This window comes from Ambystoma mexicanum, chromosome 5p (assembly GCF_040938575.1).
Source record: "Ambystoma mexicanum isolate Mex_15411 chromosome 5p, UKY_AmexF1_1, whole genome shotgun sequence".
NCBI classification, from domain to species: Eukaryota; Metazoa; Chordata; class Amphibia; order Caudata; family Ambystomatidae; genus Ambystoma; species Ambystoma mexicanum.
In genome coordinates this window covers 1,097,398,283-1,097,414,690 of record NC_090930.1, presented here as the reverse complement: position 1 = coordinate 1,097,414,690, position 16,408 = coordinate 1,097,398,283, and the positions used below count along the sequence as shown (strand labels likewise).

Here is a 16,408-nt window from a genome sequence, read left to right as displayed (position 1 = left end):
GCAGCGACGGGTACGGACGACGAGGCATACGACGAGGATATTCCATCGTAGCCTCCCGCCAGGGCTTCTCCTCCCGACGAGATCGGATCTTTCCACTCCATGATCTCCAGGGCTTCCGAGCTTTTCCAACTCTGCCCTGAGGAGAAGAAAAAGGAAGGCTTCCTTTATCAGCGGCGCGAGGCCAAGAGGAAGACGGTCCTCGCAGTGCCTCTGTTGGACGACATTTGGGATGAGGGCCTTTCCCTCCTCAAAAACCCTTCCACGACGCCAGCTAGAAGAGACCGGTACGAGAAGAAGTACCGGGTCCCGGACACGGCCCCCCTGTGCCTCCGGGCACAGCCTACCCCGGATTCCGTCGTCTCCGCGGCAGCCAGGAAGAAAGCGGGGGGGGGTGCGGCCTCCACATCGACTTCCCCGCCGGACGGCGAGGGAAAGAAATTGGATGCTATGGGACGTAGAGTCATCTCGTCGGCAGCGACGACGATTAAAGCGGCCAACGCCTTGGCTATCGTGGCTCGCTACGACAGGGAGCTCTGGTACAAGATAGCTCCCCTGCTGGATTTTCTGCCGGACGACAAGAGGGCGGAGGCCCTGGAGATCCTGCAGGAAGGTGAGGTGGCCTCGGACCACGCCATCACCGTGGCGACGGACATCGCCGACACTGGGTTCCGCCAGCTGGGCAACGGCGTTTGCCTTCGACGTCGTGGATGGCTCAAAGCTACGGATTTCCGGCAGGACGTCCAGACCAGAGTCCTGGACATGCCCTTCGACGGGAACAACCTGTTTGGGAAGACAGTGGACGATTCCCTTCAGGCCATCAAGGCGGATACTGAGACGGCCCGGGCCCTCGGAGTTCTGCAGCAACGTCGGACGCCCTTTCGGAGCAGCGGAGGCAAGGGCGCCTCCAGAGGTTCCGGCGGCGGTTTCGCTTCCTACCGTCAAGCGGCCCGCTCGTCGTCGCAAGAGGCCTACAGAGGACGAGGCAAGTCTAGCGGACCCCGCCGTCGTCGCCCAGGAGGTCAAGGCGGCAAGGCCGCGTCCAAGCAGGATTGAACCGGCTGTGGGGTCGGGCCCCCACCGGAGCACCCCGGTGGGAGGCCGGCTGGCGGGCTTCGTCAGCGTGTGGGAGTCCATCTCCACCGACCGTTGGGTTCTGGACGCCCTGGCCCGGGGCCACGCGCTCGAGTTTCAAAGAAGGTGCCCGCGTGTCCCCCCCGTGGCCAGGAAAGAACTTCACGTCCCTCAACTTCTCCTGGAGGTAAAGGCGATGCTCAGAAAGGGCGCCATCGAAATCGTCCCAAAGAGGCTTCGGGGCTCCGGAGTTTACTCGAGATACTTCCTCGTGAAGAAGAAGACGGGAGGATGGCGCCCCATCCTAGACCTCCGACGTCTGAACAAGTTCATCAAGGCGCGGAAGTTCCGGATGGTCACCTAGGGGATCCACGTCTACCCCTACCTGGACGACTGGCTCATCCGCGCCAAGACGAGGGAACTCGCCGTGGTTCACACGGCAAGGACCGTCCAACTCCTCACGGACCTGGGATTCTTCGTGAACTACGCCAAATCCCACCTGGTGCCCGCGCAAGTCGCACTGTTTCTCGGAGCGAGGCTCGACAGTGTCCCTTCTGGCCTCCCCGTCGGAGGAGAGGACCAGGACCATCTTGGGCAAGGTGCAACGGATGTTGGTGGCCGACGCGGCCAAAGTGAGGTCCATCAAGTCCCTCCTCGGGATGATGTCTTCCTGCATCTACCTCATTCCCATGTGCAGGCTCCGGATGCGCCCGTTGCAAGAATTCCTGGATGCGCGCTGGATCCAGACGACGGGCAGCTTCGAGGAAAGGATCAAGCTCGACGAGAACTTCCGACGAGCGATACGGTGGTGGGGCACCCGCGCGCATCTGACGGCGGGCATGGACTTCCAGACCCCAGACCACCAGGAGACTGTGACTACGGATGCCTCCCTGGAAGGGTGGGGAGCGCACACCGAAAATCTGCACGCAAAGGGACTCTGGCTCCCGACGGAGAAGTCCCTGCATATCAACGTCCTGGAGCTCCGTGCAGTGTTTTGGGCCCTCGGGTCTTTCCTTCCGTCCCTCAAGGGCAAGGTGGTGAGGATCTTCACCGACAACACCACCACCATGTTTTACATCAGGAAACAGGGCGGAACCAGGTCCCCAGCGCTGTCCAAGGAGGCGCAGGACCTGTGGCATTGGGCCGTCGCCCAAAGGATTTTTCTGGTGCCGTTTCATCTGGCAGGGATAAAAAACACCATCGCCGACTCACTCAGCAGGGAGCTGCGCTCGTGCCACGAGTGGGAACTACGGCAGGATCTGGTGGATCGTCTCTTCCGACGGTGGGGCACACCCCAGATCGACTTGTTCGCGACGGCGACGAACACCAAGTGCCGGAGGTTCGCCAGCAGGTTTCCCCAGACGAGGAGCATGGGCGATGCTTTCTCGTTCCCCTGGGAGGGCCTGTTCCTCTACGCGTTCCCTCCCTTGCCTCTGCTAATCCGGCTAGTCAACCTGCTCAAGAAGTCACGGTGCAGGATGATCCTCGTCGCACCCTCGTGGCCGAGGCAGATATGGTTCCCGGACCTTCTGGACTTGTCAGCGTCCCCGCCGATCAAACTGCCGGCGGACGCGGATCTACTCTCCAGGGAAGGAGGCGCCATCCTCCACCACGACCCGAAGTCGCTGAACTTGCAGGCCTGGCTCCTGCAGCGCTAGAATTTGGAGGATACGACATACCGGCCGACTGCAGAGAGATTCTTGCAAAGGCCAGGGCGTCCTCGACTCTTAAATGCTACGGACACAAATGGAAGAGGTTCTCTGTCTGGTGCCACGCACAGAAGATTAACCCTCTACGGATTACGGCTCCCCAAGTACTGCCGTACCTGCTGACGCTGGCCAAAGCTGGCCTGGCACACGCGTCCATCAAGATTCATCTTGCTGCGATCTCCAGATACACCAGAACCACGGGACGGACGTCCTTGTGGTCTCATCGCCTGGTGAAAGAGTTCATGAAGGGACTGTTCAGATCGTTCCCGCCGGTGAAGGCTCCGGCCCCGGCGTGGGAGCTCAACGTGGTGCTGACCAAGCTCATGGGACCTCCGTTCGAGCCTCTGCACTCGGCTCCGTTGAAGTTTCTATCGTGGAAAACTGCTTTTCTTGTGGCCATCACCTCCGCACGACGAGTGGGAGAGATCCAGGCCCTTTCCTGCAAGGCCCCGTACTTGACTTTCCACGACACGAGGTAGTGCTCAGGACGCACCCCTCCTTCATGCCCAAGGTACCGTCGGACTTCCATCTCAACGAACCCTTGGTGTTGCCTGTATTCTTCCCGTCGCCTTCGTCGCCGGCTGAGAGGACTTTGCACTCGCTGGATGTAGCTAGAGCGCTGAAGTTCTACGTGGACCGCACAAAGTGTTTTCGGAAGACGTCACAACTCTTTGTGAACTTTGGACCTGTCAATCAGGGGAAGGCTCTCTCGAAGGCTTCCATTTCCAGATGGCTCTCCGGCTGTATCATGTACTGTCATCGGTTGGCAAACCGACCGCTGCCCGGCCGTCCCAGAGCCCATTCCACCAGAGCGATCGCAGCTACCACGGCGTTCCTTTCTGGTGTGCCCCTGCTGGACATATGCAGGGCTGCTACGTGGAGGTCGACGCACACCTTCACGAGATTCTACTGCGTCGACCGGGATTCCAGGGAGGAGTCCAGGGTCGGCCAAGCAGTGCTGCGCAACCTGTTCGCCTGAGGTGAGCCTGGTGAGGAGGTAAGATGCTTAATGTTGAGTTTGATGCTATGCTTAATGTTGAGCCTTTGCCACCTCCCGTGGTTGTGCATGTGTGTACTGCTATGTATTCTTTATTCATGAGCATGTGAATCCATGCCAGACCCCATGCTGGAGAAGGAACAAGTTACTTACCTGTAACTGTTGTTCTCCAGCATGGGTCTGGCATGGATTCACATGCGAACCCTCCCGCCTACCCCTCTGCGGCTCTTCACTTGGTCATACTGCCACTTCACGTGCTTCCAAATCTGAAGATGGCTGCCAGTGGCGGTGCTTAGGGAGAGGGCAGTCATTGGCTGTGGTCAGTATGACGCAGAGACCAGTGATTGGTTATTACTACGAAAGACAGATCAGAAACGAAACTGATACTGGTTTTTTCTTTACCGAGGATTCCCAGCCTGACGACGGGGAATATTCATGAGCATGTGAATCCATGCCAGACCCATGCTGGAGAACAACAGTTACAGGTAAGTAACTTGTTCCTTATTGTGAAGTGATATTTGAGAATGTCGTAGTCGACCCAGACTACCCCCGTGTTCGGGGTTCTTAAGTGTAAATCCTGCGGTTCCAAAATGTTCATCCCGGATCTGCACCGAGAATGTGTGGTGCCTCGGTGAAGGCCACGACACGGAGGCCTGTACGAAGTGTCAGGCAATGACTGGGAAGGCCTTGCGAGAGAGGAAGGGACAACTGCAGGTAGGTTGAAAACCTGACCGAAAAGCATCTAGTGTCGTTTCGAGGTCCCGTGAGGAGAAATCTCGACGCAAAAGCATCGGTCTAGGTCCCAAAGTGGTTCACACCACTCTTCGTCTTTGTTGAAGGACGCCAGCGGTCCCCTTCCACCTCGTCCTCGGATGAATCCCCCAAAAGAATGAAATGCCCCACAAAACATTCTTCCTCCGAAGAATGGGAAGCATGTGGAATTAAAATTATGGAGGTTTATGAAAAGGCTAAGCCTCGGTCTGCACCTTCCTCTAAAGCCGGCCGAGGGCGTTACTGTTCTGAAACTCGCGCGCCCTCGAGCTCGGGTGATCGAAGGAGAAAAGATCGGGAACCCTCCAGGACCCCGAGCAAAAAAGATTGCTCGAGTTGACCGTTCGAGGTCACCGACGCAGTTTGGAACCGACGCACCTCCAAGGCCTTCGAAGAGCGCCTCGACATCCTCAAGCCAGTTCCGTCGACTTTCGTCTGCGCCATCAACACCCTTGTCGGCGCCGAATGTTTCAAAGGCTCCAATTCAGCCAGAAGCTGTCAAAATAGCAGCAAAAAAAAAAAGCTGAAAAGGTTGTAAAGCCTTCAGTCTCAACTGCTACACCTCTCCCAAAATGTTTTTTTTTTTTTTTATTATTTTTTTTAATAATTATTATTTTTAAATATTTAGGAAAGGAAGGAAAGGATGTTTTAAATCCTTAACTTCAATTTGAGGAGGAGGATGTTCCTTTTGGCCTGGAATATGCACCCCAAATGTCCCAGAATGCCTGATTTCTGAGGAAAGCGGAATGAGAGATCTGGTGGAAACCTTGCATAATGCAAGTGGAATTGACACTTCACCTGAAACAGATTTTGGTAGGCCAGAACCACGAGCATGCCAGTCCCTCATACAGGCAGCTAATGACAAAGGTGGTCTTATTTAGGATGCTTTAGACCATCAACTCAGTTCATCCAGGATGATCTGACCGATATATTGGATCATGGTCCCACCGAAGATCCGATTTTTACCCTTCCATATAGCCTTAGAAAATAGGGTGGCCGAAAATTGGGAGACCCGGACTCTATTCCTCCGGTGAATAAGTCCCTCACTTCAAAATACTGTCCTTACAGTAGCGACCCTGGCTATCTGTCAAACACCCTACTCCTGAGTCTGGTGGTCCAGGCAGCCACAGCTTCAAATAAGGTGGCGTACCCTTCCATCCCTCTGCGTAGGGACGACAAACGTGTGGATGGTTGGGCGCGCAAGGTATTTTCAGATGGCAGTATGGCGTAAAAATCAGCCAACTCCACATGTGCCTTGGCAAAATTTTCGTAAACTCGGAGTGCATTGCAGTGGCGTCGGAGCACTTGCCAGAAGGCGAAGGAGTCCTAGTCATTGTTAGAGATGGAAAGTAGGCCTTGCAGGAATCCCTTCAGTCTGGATTGGACACTGCAGATAGTGTGAGCAGGTCCATGGCCACTAGCACAGTAATGCGCATATTTGCAGGGTTGCAAAAGTCGGGTTTCACACCAGACGTGCAAAACCGTCTTTTGAACATGCCCTTTGACGGGTCTCACCTTTTTGGCAACAAGGCTGACGAGAGGCCTTGAGAGGTTGCAGACCTCAAAAGCGGCTGCCCAATCTTTAGGAGCTGCTATTGGGCAACCTCGGCCTTTTCGTGCATCAGGCCAATCTTGCAGGGGACGATCCTATCATTCCTCCTCATATGGAAAGGCGAGAGGAGTGGCCAGTCACAGGCCAGAAAAAAGCCACTTGTGGTTTAGAGGAAAACGTTCAAAGCCAGCTGCAGCCTCTTTACCATGAGCAGCTGCAGCAACCTCCACAAAACCACTGATGACTTGCATCACAAGATACGTGTGGGAGGCAGGCTGTCTCAGCATCTGCAAGAATGGCGAGCCATTACTTCAGATGTTTGGGCTCTAGAAATAATGGCCCATGGTTACTGCCTTCCTTTTTCTAACGCACCCTCAAAGCAATCCACCAGGGAAACCCTCTTTGACGTTTCCAGACCCGCTCCTACAGCAGGAAGTCTTAACCCTGCTGGAGAAAGCTGCTATAGAACCAGCACCTGTAGCAGAGAGGAACAATGGATAGTACTCCCCATATTTTTTTGATTGTCAAAAAGGACGGAGGACTGAGACCCATCGTGGACTTCAGAAGCTTGAACAAGTTCCGCAGGAAGGACAAGTTCAAGATGGTCACTCTTTCTCCAATCCTTCAATCCTGAAGTTGAAGGGCCTGGTTGGTGTTATTAGACCTCCAGGATGCTTATCTTCATGTGCCAATCCATCTCAAGCACAGAAAATACCTGAGGTTCGTAGTTGGCGATTCGCACTATAAATTCCGAGTCCTGCCATTCGGGTTGACCTCTCCTTGAGGGTCTTCACCAAGTTAATGGTAGTGGTGGCAGAGCACCTCAGGAGGGGGATTCACATCTACCCCTACCAGGACAATTGGTTGATCAGGGCATGGTCTGCTGAAAAAGCCCTGGATCATCTGAAAGTCACGTGCCGCTTCCTCCACAGACTGGGCTTCACCCTCAATTTCAAGAAGTCACAAATGACACCTTCCCAACAGCTCCAGTTCATGGGGGCTGTATTAGACACATCCTTGGGAAAGAGCTTGCCTCCCAAGTTGAGGGCTCAAGACATTCTTCAGATGGTTTCCAAATTCCAAAATGCCCAAAATCTCCAGGCCTACGACTTCTTGAGGTTGCTTAGCCTCATGGCATCCTGCATTTTCTAGTGCCAGAAGCATGCCTGAGGATGAGATCCCTTCAATGGGCTCTAAAGACTCAATGGTCCCAGTTTTCAGGTCAAATGCCGGAACTCCTTCAAATTCCGAACAAGGTTCGGCAGGATCTTCTGTGGTGGACTTGCACAGAGAACATCCTAAAAGGAGACCATTTTTGGCAACCATGGCCGGAGATTACAGTAGTGACGGACGCCTCACTCATGGGGTGGGGATCTCATGCAAACGATCTGACAATCCGTGGTCGCTGGTCTCCATCGGAGTCCAAACTACACATCAACCTTTGAGCTTAGAGCAATCGGACTAGTGCTGAAGGCTTTTCTGCCATCTGTCAGAGGAAAAATTTCCTGATGATGACGGACAACACCGTGGCCATGCATTACCTAAACAAAAGGAGGCGTAGGGTCATTACCTCTGTGCAGAGAGGCAATGCGACTCTGGTATTGGGCAAGTCGAGAGGAAATCTCCTTAACGGCAGTTCATCTAGCCGGAGAGGAGAATATGAAGGCGGACACTCTGAGCAGGCAGAGTATGGTGTCCCACTAGTGAGAACTGGCTCGGGAAGTATTTCATGAGATCTTCACCCTTTGGGGAACCCCTCGGGTAGACTTGTTTGCGACCGGAATCAACTGGAAGTGCGAAAAGTATTGCTCAAGGGAATTTCCCCCGAGTAGAGCCCTAGGGGACGCGTTTGTGGTGGAGTGGAACTTCCCACTGCTATACGCGTTCCCTCCGATTCCCGTCATTCCTCAAGTCATCAGGATATTGAGACTGTTCGGAAACTGCATGATCCCAATTGCCCCGGATGGGGCCTGGAGAATGTGGTGCCAGGACCTTCTAGACATGTCCATCTGCCCTCCTTTACATCTTCCTCAGAGAGAAGACCTTCTCTCACAAATGGAGAGCCAGGTTCTCCATCCAGAGGTCAGGACTCTCAGCCTCCTGCTTGGTATCTGTAAGGCTGAGATACAAGGATTGGGACCTTCCAGATGATGTCATGGAGATGTTGCTTTCGGTGGTCGGTCAAAAGACCGAAAAAAAAATCCCGAATAACAAAAATCTCGGGGGAAAAAAGGCCGAACAAAAAATATCGAATTTATTATTTTTTTATATATATATGGATTTTTTGTGTCAGGTAAGTAAAAAAAGGGTTAAAATAAAAAAAATAGAAAAAAAGGGGGTTGGGGGGAACCCCCCATTTCGAAAAAAACATAAAAAAATTGGATATTTTTTTTTCAGCCTTTTTTTTCGTGATTTTTTTTCGAGATTTCTAATTTCGGTTTTATGACCATAAACCGTTGCTTTCGGCAAGAAGGCCAGCAACAAAATCTCTGTGCTGTTGGAAGAAGTTTTGCAACTGGTGCAGGGAAAAGAATGTTGATCCGGGATAGAACACATAAAAGGAAGTGTTGTCCTTCCTCTTGTCAGTGGCACATAGAGGCCTCAATGTTGGGACCACTAAAGGTTATCTTGCAGCGCTTTCCATTTTCAAGCGCTCTTCAGAAGAATGTTCCTACCTTAAAATTCCTTTGATTATACAATTTCTTAAAGGGACTCACCAATGCGTTCCCTCCTTATTTTTTCCAAGTCCCAGTTTGGGACCTTAATCTGGTTCTAAAGTTTTTAATGTGTGCCCCTTTTGAACCCTTGCACACTTGTCCATTAGGATTACTAACGTTGAAAACCGCTTTCCTGGTTGCTTTAACATCTGCACGAAGAGTCAGCAAATTGCAGGCACGGTCTTCTGGGCCACCCTATACTGTGTTGCACAGGGACAGAGTGGTATTGAGGGTTAAACCCTCATTTTTCCCTAAAGTTGTGTCTGATTTCCATTTAAATCAGAAAATTATTCTGCCCGCGTTCTATCCTCCCTCATCACAGTAAGGATGAGGAAAGATTGCACAGGCTGGACCCGAGAAGAGCTCTAAAGCTTTTACATTTCTAGGCTTTCCGAGCTTAGAGTGAATAATCAACTTTTCATTGGCTACACCGGAAAGAAATTGGGTCAATCGATGTCGAAACAAACCATATTGCATTGGATTGTGCTTTGCATTTCAGAATGCTACAGATTGGCGGGCAAAGATCCACCAGAAGGCTTAGGGGCCCATTCTACCAGAGGCATATCCTCTTCGACAGCCCTTCAAAGAGGTGTTCCCATAAAATCTATTTGTGAAGCAGCAACTTGGTCATCGTTGCACACTTTTTGTAAATTCTATAGTCTGGATGCCTCCGAGTCTAAAGAGCTTGCTTTTGGTAAAGCTGCTATATTCGGCTATATAATATTAAAATCTACTCCCTCCTTCAGAGTTCTTTCTACACTGCTTTGGGAGTCTATCTAAGATGAGGAATACGTTGGAGGACACAATCCATTCGAAGAACAAGTTACTTACCAACTGGTAACTTTCTTTCAACTGGATGTTCCTCCAACGTATTCATCGCTCTCCCATCCTACCCCTCTGTACATTTTCCAGGTTATTGCCACTTCAAGTCTCGCAAGGCTGACACCTGGCTACCTACACTATCCATACAACAGGGGAAAAATGGAACTGAGGCCAACGGGTGCCGCATCTGCTACTTGTATACCCGATGACGTCACCCTCACCGGAGGCCTCGAGGGACTTCGACTCGACGAACGGTGCTCTCTGCCAAGAGAATTTCCAAAGCAGCTAAAGGTGGGTGGAATACATCTAAGATTTAAGATCTAAGATGAGGAATACGTTGGAGGAACATCTAGTCGAAAGAACGTTACCAGTTGGTAAGTAACTTGTTCTTCTGCTCCGTTAATCTTATTTTGGTTTTCAATATTTGATACTTTTTTGACAGACTGTAAGGGGTTTATTTTTCTGAGGTGAGTGCAAGACTCAAACAGTTTTCTATTTCATTATTTTTTCTTTCTTGTAATTTCTATGTCCTAAGCTTTGCGTGCTAGAAAACCTTGTCTTTTGCACCATAAATTAATTTGAAGTTTAAATATTTTTGACTTAGTGAGAAAAATAATAAACGTGCTTCTAGCATGTTTTGAATACTGTTTCAGGTTTGCCAATGGCTCCCTAGGATGGTAAGCTTCAAAGGTGCCAGAACACTGGGCAGACTACCACTTATCACAGAGTGGACAAAGCCATCTGTGGTTGACACCTGCTGCTGGCACAATGAATCATTAACCTTGTTTGGGAGTTTTTGATTTCCTTTAGCCAATCCAATCTCCTTCTGCACTGTTTGGAAAGTCTTGCTTCTACTTGCATGACATCCTATTTTTGTTTGAGGTTTTTATCTTGTTTCCTCTATTAGAATCTACAAATTCATTTAACAAGCACGCAAGGGCCTGTTGATGTGTATCTCTGTCCTGAAGAGACCGATTCAAATAGTCCATTAAAAACCTGCCATCGTGACTCCAATGGAAATATTGCTAAATTTAATTCCAAAGGTAAGCTTCTTATTTCTCTCCATCTGTTAGTATGCGTACATTGCTAATTTGTATGGCCGAGCTCGAGTTGCTGCACAGCGCCAGTGCTTTAAACTGGATCGGGAAACCTGGATATCCAGAACAGTGCCTTTCGTAGCTACATGCAAGGTTGATGTTACTTCAAGTGTTGACGGATACTGCAGGGTGTTTTCAATGCTGAAAGTTTTTTTTTGTTGAATTAAACTTGCTTGGGGGAAAAGGTTTTTGGCCAATTTTGTTAGATGGGTAGTTCCTATGGCTTCCAGAGCAGGGAGAACTTTTCACATTGATTTGTACACTGCTTTAATGTACCACTGGTTACCTTAAGTGGAGTTCTCCAAGGACACAAGTGTATTTTTTTTCTTTTTTTTTTTTTCCCCCTTTACTTTTTGGTAACCTATGGTAAACCTTTTGGTGTGTACTGAACAGGCTAGTGGCAGTGAATAAAACATTTTTTGTGTTGCTCTATCGTGCTCTGTTTACTGCAACAGTGCCTTATGAGTATCATATGCACAAAATGGCTGCTCCTCGTGGGGCAATTCCTGTTTGTGCTATATTGCTTTTTGAGAGTCTTTCTGTCCTTTCATACCAAAAATGCCCATGGATTGCTGGTCAGTATTTGGTTGGATTAAACTGACCGTAGCCAAGTATTGATCCGGTTTGGCCCCAATCACGGAGTTCGAATGTGGATGCCTGTGGATGTGTGTAGGACAGTTGTCGGCCTTTGCTCATTTGCATGGTGTAGCTCTGTAATCGTTGCTCCCAGCCTTCATTTGTGATTAGAGGCCAAACACGTCTTGGTGCCACCCAATACAATCCAAGAGTCCAAAGACAGAAGATCAAGATCACACGAAAGAATGTGGAAGGACTACAACTGTAGACAAAAATTGGGTTAAACTCTGAACAATCTTCAAGGGTGTGGGGGGAGGATTCAACGGGAGCCTAGCTCCCTTAGACTGGTCGGCTTACCATTCTGATTCCTGCTCTCTGCACCTCAGTAACATTGTGGACTCCTGAGTGCCTGCACCATCCCTAGACACTGTTGCTATCTGGACATCATCTTGCTTGGAGGCCCGAGTCACTGCAGATTTTCCTGGGGGGTGGGGGAGCTCTAACCTGCTCTCCTGCTTCTCTGTCAAGACTGGCCTGCCTGTGTTACTGTTAGGGAGAATTCTCGTGTCTGTGCTAATTCCCTTCAACCTTAGAAACCTCAGGTATTTTGCTGGACTTTAGGACTTTTTCATTTTAACCCTGGAGTGAGAGACCTTTTTCTCACTCGTGTTTTTGACCTGATTTGGATTGTTTCCACTTGTTAGGCATGATTGTGTGCAGTACTCTTTGGGAGACTAGAGCAACCTCCTGGCAATAGGAACCCAACCTTTGGTATAAGTCTGTACTACACAGGTTGATAGTGTGGCTGAGCAGCTAGGCATGTCTCAAGAGGGGTCAATGTGAGCTGTAGGGGTTTACAGCGCGTCAGTGACAAGTATTCAAATAAACTCTTGTCAGTTCAATACGCCTTCTTCAGAAGGGAGCAATATAAAGGCAACACCCAAATATATGTCAAAATACACTTAGTTTCTCTAAATCAGCAAGTACCCATTTGGGATGGCACACAAATTGTTCCTACACCCTAAGGTGACTAGTGTAACTAGGACACTGTGGACATTAATATATCACTGGTACATTTGGAGCAATACTGAGTTGGTGTCAAAAGGGTTTGGGACTAAAACAAAGGTTAAACAAATATTCTGAAGCAGGTAAGTACTCAGTCGGAGGTAAGTGTCTTTCCGGGAGCCAGGCCAGCCAATGTCAATTAAGCAAAAATCTAGGTGAACTGAAGCACTTCTTACAGGTAAGTAAAGTCTTGCACAATGTTTGAGAAGTGTTTGTACAAAAATAGAATCCCTGTAGGGCCACAAGCTGGGAGACTTGTGAGGGGCAAAGCTGCAAGCAACCAAGACGGGTCTCAACTGAGAAGCAAGGCTACACAACAAGAGGTAAGTCCCCTTTTAGTTTTACAGTACCTTTTGGTTAGAGGAAATGGTTCCAGCTGGCTTCTGTTACTGTATAGGTCTGCAGATCCTGTTCCTGGGACTGTTGTGGGGACAAGAGGATGGACATCTGGGGGCTCCTGCGCTACAAACTGAAGGTCAGCGGCAGCCCTTGGCAAACTTCAAGTCGGTGGCATTGCTCTGTTTCAGCTCCTTGTGTGTCTAGCAAATAGCAACGCTGCGGTTCTCGGATACCACTTCAGACTTTCCTTGCATCTGTGGTCCAGCACTCTGAAGTGGCTCAGGCTTGGTCAGTCCTGCTTCCTAGGAGTCCGGGGGATCTTTCTGGAGCTCTGGTCAGACACTCACCCGATTCTGGTGTTCCTCTGCCTGGCACTTAACTTCCTGCAGCAGCAATGGAAGTACAGCCAGCTCCGAGAGGCTTGCCAGAGGTCAATTGGTCCCACCAACCCAAGGGGAGAAGTCGTTCTTTGGTCTTCTCTAGTCGAGGCGAATTTGGAGCTTCAGCAGGGCTTCACCGGGCAATCAAACGGTCCAGGAGTTGCAGCAGGTCTCTTCCAAGTTCTTTGGATTCCTTCGTGCAGTGGTCTACTCTGCCTTCCAAGCAAAAAGCCTCTTTCATTTGCAGCCTAGCTGTCAATCACACAGCAGGGTGGCTGTCCTCCGAGGACAGCCCTCCAGCCAATCACCCTTGGGTGCATTCCTGTAACCAAGCAGACTAAGTACAGGGAGTTTTGGGCATCTCTTACTTCCTGCCCCTGCAGACCTGCTGTAGCCAGAGGCGGGCTTCACTTGTGAATCCCGCCAAAGACAAAATTAACAAAGGGACCAAACCTGGTTTGGCGTGCAGAGTAAATCTCATGAAGGACCTTTCCAACAAGAAATGGCGAAAAAAGGCCGGGCCATGTTGACAAAATGGGCACCCATGGGTGCCTTAAGGTAGATGCGACTGCAGCCTGCAGTAAAAACACACAATGGTAGTAAAAGGTAAACCACTGCCACCAGCCATTAATTGTAGAAAAGGGTTACTTAGTATTCCCTTGGTCTAGTTTCTCGCGTAACCCCTCAAGCACCCTATTGTAAGATGGTGTGTGCTGGGTCTAGAAAGTTACAAAATGTAATAGTCAATTTCACTTCACTGCTCTTGGAAACAGTAATTTCACCAAGAAAAGGTATTTAAACCTTTGAGAAATCTAAGACTTCCCTGTGCCACTGCACTGGAGGTGCTGTGTGCCACAATGTAATGATGATGCCTAAGGAGTTTTTGACTCCGGTCAAAAGAAAGAATCCAAATCACAGAAAAATACATGAGTGAGGGATAAAGGTCTCACTCTCTCCAGGTTAGAAATTAAAAGGCCTAAAGTCCAGCAAAAGAGCTGGGGGTCTCAAAGGTAGAAGGGAATTAGCACATTTCTGAGAATTCTCCCGAACACCACTGTTTTTGGAGTCTAACAAACTCCATAGGCATCTACTTTCGAGTGGATTGTGTCCTTCAACGTATTCCTCATCTTAGATGTATTCCATCCAGCTTCAGCTGCTTCGGAAAACATTTTTTGGCAGAGGGCGCCGTGCGTCTATGTCGAGTTGAGGGTGACGTCATCGGGTATATAAGTAGCACGCGCCGCACCTGTTGGCCTCAGTTCTGTTTTTCTGCGTTACACGTTACTTTGGAGATTTGACGCGCCTCGAGTTCTGTGATGCAGTGAGAATATTACTACAATATACGATATGTACTCGTCATCGACTACGACCCCCGAGATCGGGTTTAAAAAATTGCAAATCGTGCGGTTCGAAAATGTCGATCACCGAGAATGTTTCTGTTGTCTCAGAAGGGCACAACATGGAGGCCTGTATGAAGTGTCGGGCGATGACGGGGAAGGCCTTGCGCGAGAGGAGGGGAAAACTACAGGTAGGTCGTAAATCCGACCGCAAAGCCTCTAGCATCGAGTTGAGGTCGCGTGAGCAGTCTCCTCGACGCGAAAGGCATCGGTTCAGGTCCCGAAGCGATTCCCATCGCTCGTCTTCGACAAAAAAATCAAGACGCCACAGGTCCCCCTCCACCTCGTCCTCCGACGATTCCCCAAAAAGGATGAAATGACCCACAAAACATTCGTCTTCCAAAGAGTGGGAAGCATTCAGTCAAATGATGGAGGTGATTGAGAAAGCGAAGCCTCTGAAGCTCGGAAGCTGGCCGGGAGCGTCATCGCTCCGACACTCGCGCGCCCTCAAGCCCTGGTGATCGAAAAAGGAAGGATAGAGAACCTTCCAGGATGCAGGGCGAGAAAGACTGCTCGAGGTCACCGACGCCGCCCGAAACCCAATGCACCTCAAGGGGCAAATCTTTGAAGAGCGCCCCGACGCCCTCGAAGCCGGCTCCGTCTACATCTATTACGTCGACGCCTTTGTCGACGTCAACCCCTAAACCCTCTGCACCAAAGGCTCCAGTTCAGCCAGGGAAAGGGAAAGAGAAGGCTACGAACCCTGTAATACCTTCAGGGCCCATTAACACACCTCCCCAGAAAAGGTTTTCAAACCTCTTCCTAGTCAGGAATTTTTCAAGTCCCTGATCTCAATTTCTGAGGAACAGGAGAGATCTGATGAGGAGAGTGTACCCTTTGGGCTGGAATATGGCACCCCAAATGTCCCAGAATGCCCAATTTCAGAAGAAAGCAGGATGAGGGACCTGGTGGAATCCTTACACAATGCAAGTGGCATTGACACATCTCCTGAAACTGACTTTGGCAGGCCAGAACCAGGAGAGCATGCCAGTCCATCATAACATCAACTAATGACAAAGGTGGTAGATTATTTAGGATGGACTAGACAACCAACCCAATTCATCCAGGATGATTTGACAGATATATTGGACCATGGTTCCACCACTACCCTTTCACGTAGCCTTGCACAATAGGGTGGCCAAGAATTGGGAGACTCTAGATTCTATTCCTCCAGTGAATAAATCCTTACCTCAAAATACCGCCCTGCCAGTAGAGACCCCGGCTATCTGTCTAAACATCCCACTCCTGAGAGTCTGGTGATACAGGCAGCCACAGCGTCAAACAAAATGGCGTACCCTTCTATCCCTCCGGACAGGGACGATAAGCGCATGGATGGCTGGGCCCGAAAGGTATTTTCAGCTGGGAGTATGGCGTTCAAAATCAGCCAACTCCACATGTGCCTTGGCAAAGTTTTCATACACTCTGGCATTGCAATGGCGGCGGAGCACATACCAAAAGGGGATGAAAGGGAGGAATTCCTAGCAATAGTTAGAGATGGAAAGGAGGCCATGCAGGAATCTCTTCAATCTGGACTGGACACTGCAGATAGTGTGAGCAGGTCCATGGGCACTAGCACGGTAATGTGCAGATTTGCGTGGTTACGGAAGTCGGGTTTCGCACCAGACGTACAGAACCGCCTTCTGAACATGCCCTTTGACGGGTCTCACCTTTTTGGCAGCAAGGCTGACAAGAGCCTTGAGAGGTTGCAGACCTCAAAAGCAGCTGCCAAGTCTTTAGGGGCTGCTATTGGACAACCTCAACCTTTTTGTACGCCAGGACAATCTTGGAGGGGACAATCCTATCGTTACTACTCATGTGAAAAGGCGAGAGGATTGGCCAGTCAAAGGGGCCAGAGAAAGGCCACTCGTGGTGGATGAGGAAAACGTGCAAAGCCAACTCCAGCTGCAGCCTCTTT

At 50.1% G+C, this 16,408-nt stretch overlaps 1 protein-coding gene across 1 annotated transcript in view; it reads left to right on the top strand.

Moving 5' to 3' along the window:
* E2F3 (E2F transcription factor 3) overlaps positions 1–16,408 on the top strand; it is a 191,808-nt gene that overhangs the window by 168,464 nt on the left and 6,936 nt on the right. The window contains exon 6 of the mRNA XM_069613576.1: positions 10,547–10,682. Coding sequence (XP_069469677.1) covers positions 10,547–10,682 — 136 coding nt within the window. The remainder of the gene's footprint in view (positions 1–10,546; positions 10,683–16,408) is intronic.